General features: G+C 65.7%; 1 protein-coding gene across 3 annotated transcripts in view; it reads right to left on the bottom strand.

The window, feature by feature from the left end:
• Positions 1-332: 332 nt before the first annotated feature.
• Positions 333-11,856, bottom strand: part of CRTC2 (CREB regulated transcription coactivator 2) — a 25,261-nt gene continuing 13,737 nt past the window's right edge. Inside the window, exons 5-12 of one of the 3 annotated variants that reach the window (XM_034792517.1) lie at positions 9,603-9,671; positions 6,244-6,347; positions 5,625-5,654; positions 5,103-5,185; positions 4,690-4,739; positions 4,094-4,335; positions 2,712-3,148; positions 333-1,228 (exon numbers count right to left, since the gene is read on the bottom strand). In XM_034792517.1, the coding sequence (XP_034648408.1) occupies positions 641-1,228; positions 2,712-3,148; positions 4,094-4,335; positions 4,690-4,739; positions 5,103-5,185; positions 5,625-5,654; positions 6,244-6,347; positions 9,603-9,671 (1,603 nt within the window). In that variant the 3' untranslated portion in view covers positions 333-640. The remainder of the gene's footprint in view (positions 1,229-2,711; positions 3,149-4,093; positions 4,336-4,689; positions 4,740-5,102; positions 5,186-5,624; positions 5,655-6,243; positions 6,348-9,602; positions 9,672-11,856) is intronic. The other 2 variants (XM_034792515.1, XM_034792516.1) reach the window with 2 other exon arrangements.

The following is an 11,856-nucleotide window of genomic DNA, read 5'->3' as shown; positions in this document are numbered from 1 at the left end:
CCCTGCCCCCCAACACTCTGCCCCAGCCCAGAGCCCCCTCCTGCACCCCAACCCCCAGCCCCCTCCCAGAACCAGCACCCTGTACCACCCTGCACCCCAACACTCTGCCCCAGCCCAGAGCCCCCTCCTGCACCCAAACTCCCTCCCAGAGCTTGCACCCCTCACCCCTCCTGCACCCCAACCCACTGCCCCAGGCTCAGCCCAGAGCCCCCTCTCACACTGCACACCCCTCAGCTCCAGCTCAGAGCCCCCCTCCCAAACCCCTACTCCAACCCAGTGACAGTGAGTGAGGGTGGGGGGAGAGCGAGTGATGGGGGGGAGTGAGTGGGATGGGGCTTTGGGGAAGGGGGGGGTAGATCCTGGGTTGCCCTTAAATTCAAAAAGTGATCTTGGGCGTAAAAAGGTTGGAGACTGACTTAGAGGAACCCGCTGCAGGGACCAGTCAACCTGGCAGTCTCCTCTACTCCTCGGCGTCTAGGTCCGCAGGGGGCAGGCGAGGAATCGCCCGCGGTGGGGCCAGCAGCCGGTGTGACAGACATCTCCATCCTGCGCCCCCTGCTGGTGCATGCCCACTCCACCTCCCTTGCCCTGAGCTGGAGATGGTGCCACCAAACCACCCCCAAGGAGCCCTGCAGGCTAGTCACGGCTCCCAGAGATCCCAGCGCTGATGGGGGGCGAGGCCAGAGACTGGGGGGAAGCAGCCCAGAGATGGCAAAGAGCAAACTCCAGAAGCGGCTTGGAGGGCCGGAACCGGGGGCTGGGACGGCCCCAGGAGCGTGGCCTGAACACAGCTGGGGTCAGGTGGGCCAGGCCAGGGCAGCTGAATGGCTACGTTACAGGTAACTTGGAAGGAAATCCCCAGCCCCCCGAGGGTCTCCGCTCCTATCGCCCCGGGGGCAAGCGCCAGGGCCCCCCCAGCAGAGACCCAGCCTGCGCCGGCACTCACGCTGCCCAGGCCGAAGTCGCCCAGCGGCTGGCCGAGCTGCTGCTGTAGTGAGGAATTATGCTGGTACTGCGAGAGGTACGGCCGCTGCGTGGGCGCGCTGTGCTGCTGGGCCGGCTGCTGCCGGGCCGGCTGCGTCTGGTGCTGGGGCTGCATAGGCTGGTGCTGGGGCTTCTGGGTTTGCTGCAGAGGCGGCTGGGATTGCATGAGCAGGCCGGGCTGGTTGTAGGGGTATGGCGGGAGCCTCTGGTCGGCTGGCAGCTTGCTGGTGTCCAGTGGCACGCCCTGCGAACACCCAGCACAGCAAGGGTTACAGCCACGCACCAAGCCTGGCAGGGATCTGGCCCAGGGGTCCCGCTCCTCCTGAACAGCTAGGCTATTGGTGAGACACCACCCGGCCCCCACCTCTGGGGCCAGCCCCCGGCCCACTCTCCTGTCGTTGAGCCATCAGCGCCAGCTGCTTCAGGAACCATTCTGAGGGGAAGGAGCCTGTCTGTTCGAGGCCCAACCAGGCGGGGGCTGACCCATCCCCTTGTTCTCTACCCTCCAACGGGACTGGCGATGTTCTCAAGGTCCTTGGCCACGTCTACCCACTTATATCTTGGGACTCAATCAGATCCTGTGGCAGAGAGTTCCACCGGCTACTTGTGCAAATATGCCCCCCTGCACCCGACAGGTACTCCAGGCTTTTCTCTGGCCAGCCGTCTGCGTGCCGGGGGTCAGGGGAGGGAAATGCACCCGTTTCCCTCCCCCGCCTAGAAGCGCGTTCTCCTGGGGCATCAGCCCATCCCGGCGAGGCTGGGGGGAGGGCGCTCAGGAGAGGAAGAATTCAGAAAGCCTCGGCCAAGACCAATCTCCAGGTTCACAAGGACCGAGGTCCCTGGATCCCACCAGCCCCTGCAGAGATCCATGTGCGGAGGAGACCCCCCCCCTTCCTCCAACCCACTGCAGGGTGTTTCTGCCCCTTCCCCAGGGTACGGGAGCCAGTGCTACTCCCCGGCGGGCAGCAGGGGGAGCCCGGTGCTGCCGAGCGGCCCCACAGCTCAGCTGGAGCCAAGCTTTGTGCACCCCACCCACGGCCAGCAGAAGCCTGGTTAATGGGGTGCAGTCCAGCAGACACCCTGGGGAGAGCGAGCTGGCCCCCGTCTGCCTTGGGAGCAGCAGCCAGAGAAGCCTTCACGCCCAGCGCCACGTTGAATCTTCCACATCCCAAGCAGCTGCGGTTTCCCCGACACCCAGCCCTGGCCCAGAGCACGCTCAGGCCCCCGGGGCTGCCTCCCTGCACAGCCTGGCCCGACGGTGGGGGGGGGTTGCTGGGCCCTGGAACCAAGACCCTCCAGACTGGCTCCCAGCTTGACTGGCTGCCTTCAAGTCAGCTGGAGACTCCCTCCGGCCCCCGGGGCCAGTGGAGGAGCTGGGAGTCGGGACAGGACGGTCCTGCTCCCAGCTCCCTGGGCCGGTCACTGCGTCTCTCTGGGCCTTGGTTCCCAGAGTGTGACCGGGGAGAACAAGGCTTCCCTTCCCCGACCCTCCGGCTTGTCTGTCGACCGCGGACCGTCTGTGCAGCACCCGGCCCAGCCCGAATACACACAATCATCTCCGACTTCTCCGAGCGCCCCGTGGAGCAGGGACCCGCGAGGGGCCAGGGCAGTGCCGGGCGCCAGCTCCCCGCCCTACAGCTCCCGGCCTCCCACTGAGATGAGGATGGCAAAAACAGGACGACAGGAGGAACTGAAAGAGGACCGGGGTGACGATGGATCATGCATACCTGGGTGATGGAGGACAATGTGGGTGACATTGTTGGTGAGAACTGTTTGGGGTGCTGCCTTCTCGAGTCGCCGCCCATTGGGAGGGTGAGGGGGCTGAGCGGGGCCCTTCGGCGGGGCGACGTGTTTATGGACGCCTGCACCAGGGGGGAGTAGGAGGAGCTGCTAAAGCTGGCCTGCAGGCTGGGGTTGCTGGGCGAGGACTGCATGGACTGGCTGCTGAGGGAGGAGGGGAGCGAGGGGGTGCTGAGGGAGGAGGGGAGCGAAGGGGTGCTGAGGGAGGAGGGGAGCGAGGAGCTGCTCTGGGAGGACTGCAGGGAGGGGTTGCTAAGGGAGGAATTCAGCGACTGGGGGCGCAGGGAGGCCTGCAGGTTGGGATTGCTAAGCGAGGACTGCAGGGCGGGGTTACTCAGGGAGCTCTGCATAGGTGAGGTAAGTCCTGTGGGGACAAAAAAAGAAGAGACACCACTGTTACCCATGGCAATCAGCGCGAGCGAGGCTCCGCCCCCTGGGCGGGATGGAGGGGGAGGGGGAGACCAAAACGATGGAGACGGCAACAGAAACAAACAAACCCAGCGATGGAATCGGATCATGGCCCGAGACCCCCTCCAGCGGGCGCCTGGCGCGAGGGACGGCTCCCTTCTGCAGGACGAGCACCGGGGCCCCCGGGAGGGGGGCTCGGCTCTTCCCTGATACGACGCCCCAGCTCGTGTCCTGCTAACCCTGACGCTGAAATGACCTGAGAGGCTCTCGTGTGCCCAGACGCTGCAGGGGGAGGTGCCCAGCTCGGCCCAGGCCAGGCCATTCTCTGTCCCCACCTGGGACGGGGGCAAGGCAGGAGCTTGCTGGAGCTGCAGAATCACCAGACCCCGCTGCAGCTGCTCAGTAACACCCAGTCCCCCCCTGACCTCCCAGCGCTAGCAGCCCCCTCCGAGCACATGCTCAGGGCCCCCTGGGGCTTGCTTGTCCTGCAGCTCTGCTCCGCGGGGATCCGAGACACCCACCACCCTGGGCCAAACTCAGCCCCGGCTAAGTCCCATGGGCCGGGGCGGAGCTATAGAGAGAAAGAGAGAGAGATACCTATCTCATAGAGCTGGAAGGGACCCTGAAAGGTCATCAAGTCCAGCCCCCTGCCTTCACTAGCAGGACCAAGTACTGATTTTGCCCCAGATCCCTAAGTGGCCCCCTCAAGGATTGAACTCACAACCCTGGGTTTAGCAGGCCAATGCTCAAACCACTGAGCAAGGCCCTGGGCGGCCTGGCTGACGTCCCATCCTCAGCACTGGGCTCTGAGGAGGAAGGAGCCCAGTACGAGTCCTACGCAGCCCTTGCCCGCATGGTCACAGGTCGACTCCTCTTCTGGGCAGCAGCCCGGAGCCCTCACCTGCGGAACCGTAGCCCGTCCCCAGGCCCATGCTGCTGATGCCCAGGTGCGTCATGGTGTTGGCCAGGTTACCGGTGCTGCTCCCGCCGCTCAGGCTGGGGTAGTTCGACTCGTCGGGGTCCAGGGGGGTGGGCAGTGGGGAGGGGAAGTGCAGGCTGGTGAGGTCAGGGAGGGAACCGCCCGTGTTCAGGGCGGTGGGGATGAGCGGGACGTTGGCAGGCTGATCGGGGGATGGAAAGATACTGAAAGAAACAGAGAGACGCTGCTCAGCAAAGGCGACACTCCCGAGTGCCCAGAGTCAGAGATGGGGGCTGGGCCCCAGGACTCCTGGGTTCTGGGCCCAGCTGCGGGAGGAAGTGTGGCCTAGTGAGTGAACAGAGGACTGGGAGGCAGCACTCCTGGTTCTGTTCCCTGCTCCGCCATGGACTGACTTCTGTGGCTTTGGGCAAGTCCCCATGCCTCAGTCCCTCCCCACCCACCCCCCCCACCCCCCGTGAAAGGGAGACGACCTAGACATTCCCCCGAGGAGCTGAGCGATGCCCACAAGGTGCTAACAGTTGTTATGGCAGTGTGACGCGCCCGGGCACAGCACTTACTGGATCCCGGGGACTTCGCAGGATCTGGGCCTGGCCGAGGACGACGAGAGCTGGGAAATCAGAGAGGGGAGGGGGGTGAGCCTGGGCAGGGCATTTACCTCACCCCACCCCCCGAGCAGTGCGGGCGGCCGCAGTTTCTGGGCAGGAGAGAGGTAAACACACGTTGCAACACTCCAGGCGCCAGAGGCAGGAAGCCGGCGCCCACAGCACCAGCCGAGCTGAAACATACGGGCACTGGGAGCAGCACGGTCCCACTCAGGATCTCCCGTCATGCAGGCCCACCCCTCACCACGTGGGGAGCCCTCCCACCACCACATACCCCATACCAGTACCGGGGCTCTCAAACCCACCAGGGCATCCCCCATCCCGCCACTGAGAGTAGTGCAGCCTCACCCCAGGACCTCCACACCCACCTTCTTGGTGTCCCAGGGCTTCAGTAAGTGCTTGTTGTCATCCAGGAAGTTCTCCTCGATGGGAGGCACTTGGAAAAGAAACACTGGCAAGGGGAGAAGGGCAGGGGTGAGCCTTGTGCAGAGGGGGCCAGCCCAGCCCCCGGCCCCCACCAAACCCCAGGGCGCTAGCGACTGGAAGTGTTGTTAAACGGTAGCCATGCCTGGCATTAACAGGGCAATGGGCCCGAGAGACTACGGGTCCCAGCATGCAATGCTCCATGTGGAGCCAAGCAGCCTCCCGATGAAGCAGTGCACACTGGGAACTGTAGTTCTGCCAGGCCCAGGCCTGCTGGCCCCTTAGGCTTTTGTGCTCCCAGGCAACTCCCCTTCCCTGCCCCGGCAATGAAGCAGAATGTGCCACCCTCTCTGAAACTCCCAGCCCTGCAGGGGCCAGAGCTGTCCCCCTTCCATGGGTTGGGATCAGACCCCGCTCCATGCCCCACTGTGACTGCCAGGCAAGGTGGGCAGGGATGGGGCATTTACCTTTACTGTCCATGTCCCCGTCCAGAAAACCTGAAAGAGGGATGGGGCCACGGTTAGCTATGAGCAGGGGACCTACCACGTGAGCCAACGTCCAGACACACCCCTGGGGAGAGAAGGCAGGAGACCCGACCAGGTGGGCACTGCGAGAGGCAGGGCACCAAGGAGCAGCGCTTGGACCAGCTGCCCAACGGGCGAGCCAGCGTGGATGGGAAGGTGAGGCCGACCGTCTGGGGTGACGCGGTGCAACAGGAAAGGGGGTGCTGAGCTAGACATGCCTATGGGGGGACGTGGTACAGCCGTTCTCGGACGAGGCTAGGAGATGGATCTGGCAGATACAACCCCGCCGGGAAGCCTGCGGCTTTCCTGGCATGTGGGAGCTAGCGACAAAGAGTATCCACCTGCCGCCAGGTTGGCGCCCCAGGGCTCCGACCGTACCGGGCAGCCCGGCCATCAGAGCTGCCTCCTGGGCTACCACAGGACTCAGCCGGTCTGCACACGGCCCAGGGTACAAAGCAGTGGCTGGAGGCTGGGCAAGGAGGGCAGGTGGGGAGCAGGGAGAGGCAGGGAGCCGCGACATGCACCTGCTGCAGTAGGGGAGCAGGGCTGGGGCGTTACTCACCGCTCCTGCGACTGGGAGGGGGGACGCCCTGCGAGGGGCCCAAGTACATGTCCTGCTGGCTGGGGTTCATCACACTCGTGTGAAGCGCCGAATCCGAATTTGTTCTAATGGCAAAAGATAAGGCCCCAGTCAGACCCCCCCTGGGCGGAGACAGGACCCAACAAGGCTGGTGCATCCTGGGAGGAGCGCGAGCTGCCAGCATGCCCCTCCCGCCCCTCAGCTGGGGGATCCACGCTCCCCTCAACAGGAAGCTGCCTGGCTCTCGTGGTGCCAAAAGCCGCCTCCTGCTTCTCGAGGCTCGCCGGGCCCTTCTCAGGAGAGCAGGCTGGTGGGATGACGGGGACCCTCGGAGCTCAGACTGCGCAGGGATCCCCGAGGGAGGAGACCCCCACTGGGACAGCGACCGGGGACGGGACAGCACAGGGCAGGAGGCTGTTTTCAGTGAATCACAACAGAAACCCTGGGGAACAGCCCTGGGGGAACCCCTTCCCAAGCCAGCAGCTGCCCCGGCCCAGCTAAGCTTTAAGGAAGCTCTAGGATACCCCAATGTTCTGCTCGCTGTCCCTTGGGGGAAAGGCCAGGCGGGGGGAGCTGTGAGCTGGAGCAGGAGGTGACGGCTGGTTTCTAGAGGCAGCTGTCAAGTCCCCACAGAAGGACCCAGCCCCTTCCTCGGGACATTCCTGTGTCTGCCGTACCGGGTTTGCTCCAGCCCAGAGGTGGCTGCAAGGCGAAGGATCTGTTGGGGGAGGCGCTGTGCACACACAGACTCAGCCTGAGGCCACCCCAGCCCGGGCACGGCAGGGCCTAGGCCCTGGAGCCACTTTTCCTGGGCTGGCACAAAGCATGTGCTGCAGCGAAGGGGCTCCCTGAGGCCCCAGGGAGACACGTGCATTGTCTTCCTAATGAGTCGGGCTGGGGCACGGGGAGGGGGCAGGGCAGGCTACTCCAGCTAACGACACACAAGGGGGAGATTGTTCAGCTGAGGGGCCTAGCCTGCTCCCAGGCAGGAAATTCTCTCTCCCGCCCCCCACAGCCCCCCCAGGGGCCCAGCCTCCGCACTAACGAAACCCCACGGTGGGCGAGACGTCAGCGCTGAGCCCCACGGCGACGCCCCGGGAGCATGAATGGGGACGTTGTCCTTGCTCCCGGCACACGGTGCGCGCCGAGGGGCTGAGGCTGAGCACGGTGCGTGCCGGGAGGGGAGCCGGTCGCTGCGCCTGGGCACTGAGCCAGTCCCGCAAAGCGGGGCCACAGGACAGGGCAGCTGGGCCTGCCTGCTCTTACACCCGCCGCTCCTTCAGTCCCCCCTTCACTTCCTGTCCTAAACGGCCCCCTGACACCAGCAGAGCCCAGGGGTGGGGGGCTGTACAGCACCCTGGGACCCATTTGGGGGAAGGCCCCTGTAGAACAGCAGCTAATCCTTACCCCCACCCCACCCGTCTCCCAGGCAGCAGCCAGCAAACAGCACCTCCTGCAGCCCCCCAACAATGGCTAGGAAAGCAGTGGCTGAGCCCTCCCTGCTGTGACATCAGGGCAACTGCACCAAGCTGGGGAGGGGCAAGGCCTATCAGCCAGGGGCAGATCACCTGGAACAGATGGGGGGGGGGGGCACGGATCAGACTGGAGCAGGATGGGGGGGGCACGAAGGGCAGACCAGGTTGGGGGGAGGGGGCACAGATCAGCCTGGAGCAGATGGAGGGGGCATGAAGGGCAGACCAGGTGGGTGCAAGGGCACAGATCAACCTGGAGCGGGGGGGGGGGGGGGGGGGGGCCAGACCGCCCTAGAGTTGGGGGGCAGGGCAGGGGCCGATCAGCTGGGGGCAGGCCAGGGCGGGCTGCCTTCAGCTCTTGCTGCCTGTGCCAAACTCCCCCTCTGGCCGGTGGCTGTTTCCTTCTCCCCGGCCCCTGGGGCGCCCAAGGCCACTGACTGGCCCGTTCCCCCACCCAGGGCCCGGTGGGAAGGTGGGGGAGGCAGCTGCCCAAGGCCAGCCCGCCCGACACTTGCAGGATTCCAGCCGCTGCGCAAGGCCACCTGGAGCTGCAGCCTCCTCCCGACTCCCCCGGCAGAGCTCGCGCCCAGCCAGCCAGGCACTGGCAGGAGGAGCGGGGCCTCGGCCCCCAGTTCCCCCCAGGCCCAGTCACCTGCCCTCAGGGGAGCGGAGCTCTGCCAGGCGTGAGGGTGCAGAGTGCAGCTCGCTCGCGGGCGGGCTGCAGCCGGGGCCGGGGCCGGGCAGTGCTGCGGCCAGTCACTCCGTGGGGGCTGGGCAGTGCAGCCTGCCAAGGGTTTCATAACTGCAACCCTTGGCAGGCCGGGCCCGAGCCGGCATTGCCACCTGCTCAGGACACGGGATGCCCGGCAGGGGAGTTTAACGGCCCTGAACCTGCTGTAACAGGACCAGCTGGGGGCCGCTGGCCGGCTGCTAATCGCCCCCTTCCACCCACGGCCAGCAAGAACCCTCTTCTCTTGCCGAGGGGCTGGGTTTTCCTGGGCAGTTCAGTGGGCTGCACCCCAGGACATGGCCCCAGCCCCCTTGCGCCCAAGGGACAGACCTGGGGCTCCAGGGCCCACTCCCTCCCTGCTGACACTGCCACCAGGGGGCACTGGGGGCTGTTTGAGAGGTCTGGGGAGGCTGGGCCCTGCCTTGCCCCCCCGATTCGTTTCTCCTAAGCCCATGAATAGGACCTGGACTAGAGGAGCTAGCAAAGGCTCCCCCTCCCCCCCGCCCATCCTCTCTCAGCGGCATGGCCAGCAGGACTGGCTAGGGCACTGCATGTGCCGACCCATCACTCCTGGGGCAGAGCTGCCGGGCTTTGTGCTGCTCCAGGCGCAGCGTGCCCGCCCTCCCACGCCCAACAGGTTCGTGCCCTGCTCCGAGGGGAGAAAGACGAGGGACACGTGAGCCCTGTTACTAGCTAGCTCAGTGTCTTTAGAGCGGCACAGCTGGGGCACAAAGGCGGCAGCATCTCACGGAGGGCGCTGCCCTGAGCCCAGAGAGCCGTTCGCGAGCCTCCCGCTCCCTTGGCCAGACACCTGGCAAAACGCCCCGCCACTGGCCCCTAGCGGGCTACCGACCCCACCGTGATCCCTGACAGCCAGGTGGGGCGGCCACGTGAACCCGAGAACCAAGCTCTGAAGGGCAACGGGGCCCTGGGCCAAATCCTCAGCTGGTGTAAATCAGCGCAGCCCCACGGAGCCGCCCCAGCCTGAGCATCCCAGTCACCCATCGGGGTCAGGACCTCAAGAGCCCCCCAACCCAACCGGACACTGGCCATCGGGCCAGGGCCCACGGGGGGCTGCGGCGGCAGCCGGCTCAGGCACAGAGAGGGAGAGAGAGAGAACGGAATCAAAAACCATTCACCTGTTGAGAGCCGACGGCAGCCTAAACAAGTGTCCTTTCTCCATGGGAAAGTTACCCCAGGGCATGGTCCTTTGTAACGAAAAACAGCAGGTTACTTTGAGGGGCAGGGAATGGGCCCCGGACCCCACCCGGGCAGCGGGGAGGGGTTAGTAACGCAGGCAGGCAGCAGGCAGCCTGGAGCTCCGGGGCCCGGATGGGAGGACATGGCCAGAGGGCACAGCTGACCTAAGGGTGCCCCACGGCAGCCTCCTCTCAGAGGCACCCAAACAAGGCAGCGCCTGCCCTCCCAGGCCCAGGGCACCCCGCCCAGGAAAGCTGCTGCAGCCTTGGGTCTATTCCAAGGACCACAGCAGCTCCCGTTCAGAAGAGAGGGAGCCTGAAACAGCTCCATGCAAAGCTGCCAAAGGGCCCCAAGCGGCGGCCGGATGCCTTCCTTGGGCAGGTGGCCCACTCTCCCCCGGGCAGCGCCGAGCTCTCTGCAAAGCATGGACAGTGCCCTGCCCCCGGAGCGTCCCCAGGTCCCACATGGGGGTGCTAAGGGATCTCCCCTGGGCTGCCCAGAACCCACCACCTCCGGGCCCCTCAAGCGTAGCAGCAGAAGGGACCTTGGCCGGGGGAAGGGGCGGTGCCACACCACGGCCAGCTACACTGAACCTGGCCTGGGAGCCGGGGGCTCCCGTGTCCTGCCAATCCCGGGGGGAGCCAGAGGCTGCCTGGGAAGGGGGGGCTGGTGCTGAGTGAGGCGCACTAGAGGGGTGCCAGGGGACCGGCAGAGAAAGGACTGAATGCAACAGAGCGGAGAGGGAAGGCTCACGCCGGGGGGAGTTAGCAGCGGGATGCGCAGCGAGGGGCGACCCCGAGCCGGGGTGTTAGGAAGGTGGGGGAGGAGTCCAAGCTGCTCTGTGTGCGCCACACCCCCTCCGGGCGCCCGCAAGGCGCTGACCGTCTGCCCCAGCAGTCCCTGGGCTGCACAATTCAGTGTGCCAAAGGGAGCTGGACCAGTGCGGGGCTGGGAGCTCAGCACCTAACTCCCCTAGGCCAGAGATTCCCACCTGTCAGCTCTTCTGGTGCAAGTGGCATCCAGGGGCCTGGCACCTGTGGAACTGGGGCTGGATCTGCTCCACGCAGGGCAAACCTTGGCCGGGGCACCCCACGCCCAAGCCCCCCCCAGCAGGGCAGGACCCCCAGATATCTGGCTGTTGGACGGTGATCCGAGCCCCTCCCTCCCCCTCTGGGCTCAGGGGGTTTCACCCTCATGGGGCCTGGCTCTCAGCGCTGGCTGGGACGAGCACTGGCAGCCTCGTGCTGCTCTCGGTGGGATGGGGGGCTGCACGGCCTCCACCAGAGAAACAGACAGTCTGGCCGGTCCCTGGGGAGAACCCCGGCCAGCTGCTTTGGGCCCCAGGGCTCCCGAGGCCTCCAGACGGAGGTAGCCGAAGCCCCAGCACGGAGCTGCCGACAGGTGACAAGACAGACTCCGGCAGGCCCCTGGGCTGTTCCCCACAAGGTCGAGCTGTCTGCCCCCGATCCACTGCCTTTCCTGCCCAGCCTGGCCCCGTGGAGGGAGGGAACACCCCCAGGCTTTGAGGCCTCCCTTGTGTCCCCTGGCACAGCCAGCATTTAACCAGGAGACGCTCCAGCGGGAAGCATCCTGGCAGCTGCCCCCCAGGGCGATCTGCAACCAGCCTGCTAGAGGGGTTTAGGCCAAACCACAGCTGCAGTTGGAAATGCTGCTCCCTCCACCTTGGAAAGGTTCTGGCAACCCAGGGAGGGGGGGACTGGCCCCTGGCTATGAGGCTGGGGGCTGAGTCAGGCACTGGGAGGGAAGCACCACACACAGATCTGTCCTCCACCAGGCCAAGCAAGGTGAGCCCCCCAGAATGAAATGAAGCCACGTTTGCACATCACGCAGATTTATCCCGTACCAGCCCCACAAGCCATCCAGCCCCTGGAACCTTGTGCCACCCCCACTAGCCTCCTGGGGGACTGGGGGCCACACGCAACCTGAGTGTGAAGTGAACAGAGCGACTCTAGGGCTGACCGTGGTCCCACACAGGCTGCTCCCCGAGACATAGGCTGGGGGGGCCTGGGGAACGGCTCAGCAGCAGAGCTCCCAGCCAGCCCCCAAGCGATGCGCTGTCTTCACTGGGGGAATCGCGGGGGGGGGGGGGTGTAAAGGGCACCAAGACAAACTGTCTGGCTGATTGTATCTAAAATAGAGATACACCTCTACCCCGATATAATGCTGTCCTCA

The sequence above is a fragment of the Trachemys scripta genome, chromosome 16 (genome assembly GCF_013100865.1).
Source record: "Trachemys scripta elegans isolate TJP31775 chromosome 16, CAS_Tse_1.0, whole genome shotgun sequence".
In the NCBI taxonomy this organism is placed as follows: Eukaryota; Metazoa; Chordata; order Testudines; family Emydidae; genus Trachemys; species Trachemys scripta.
This window is presented reverse-complemented; position numbering and strand designations above follow the sequence as displayed.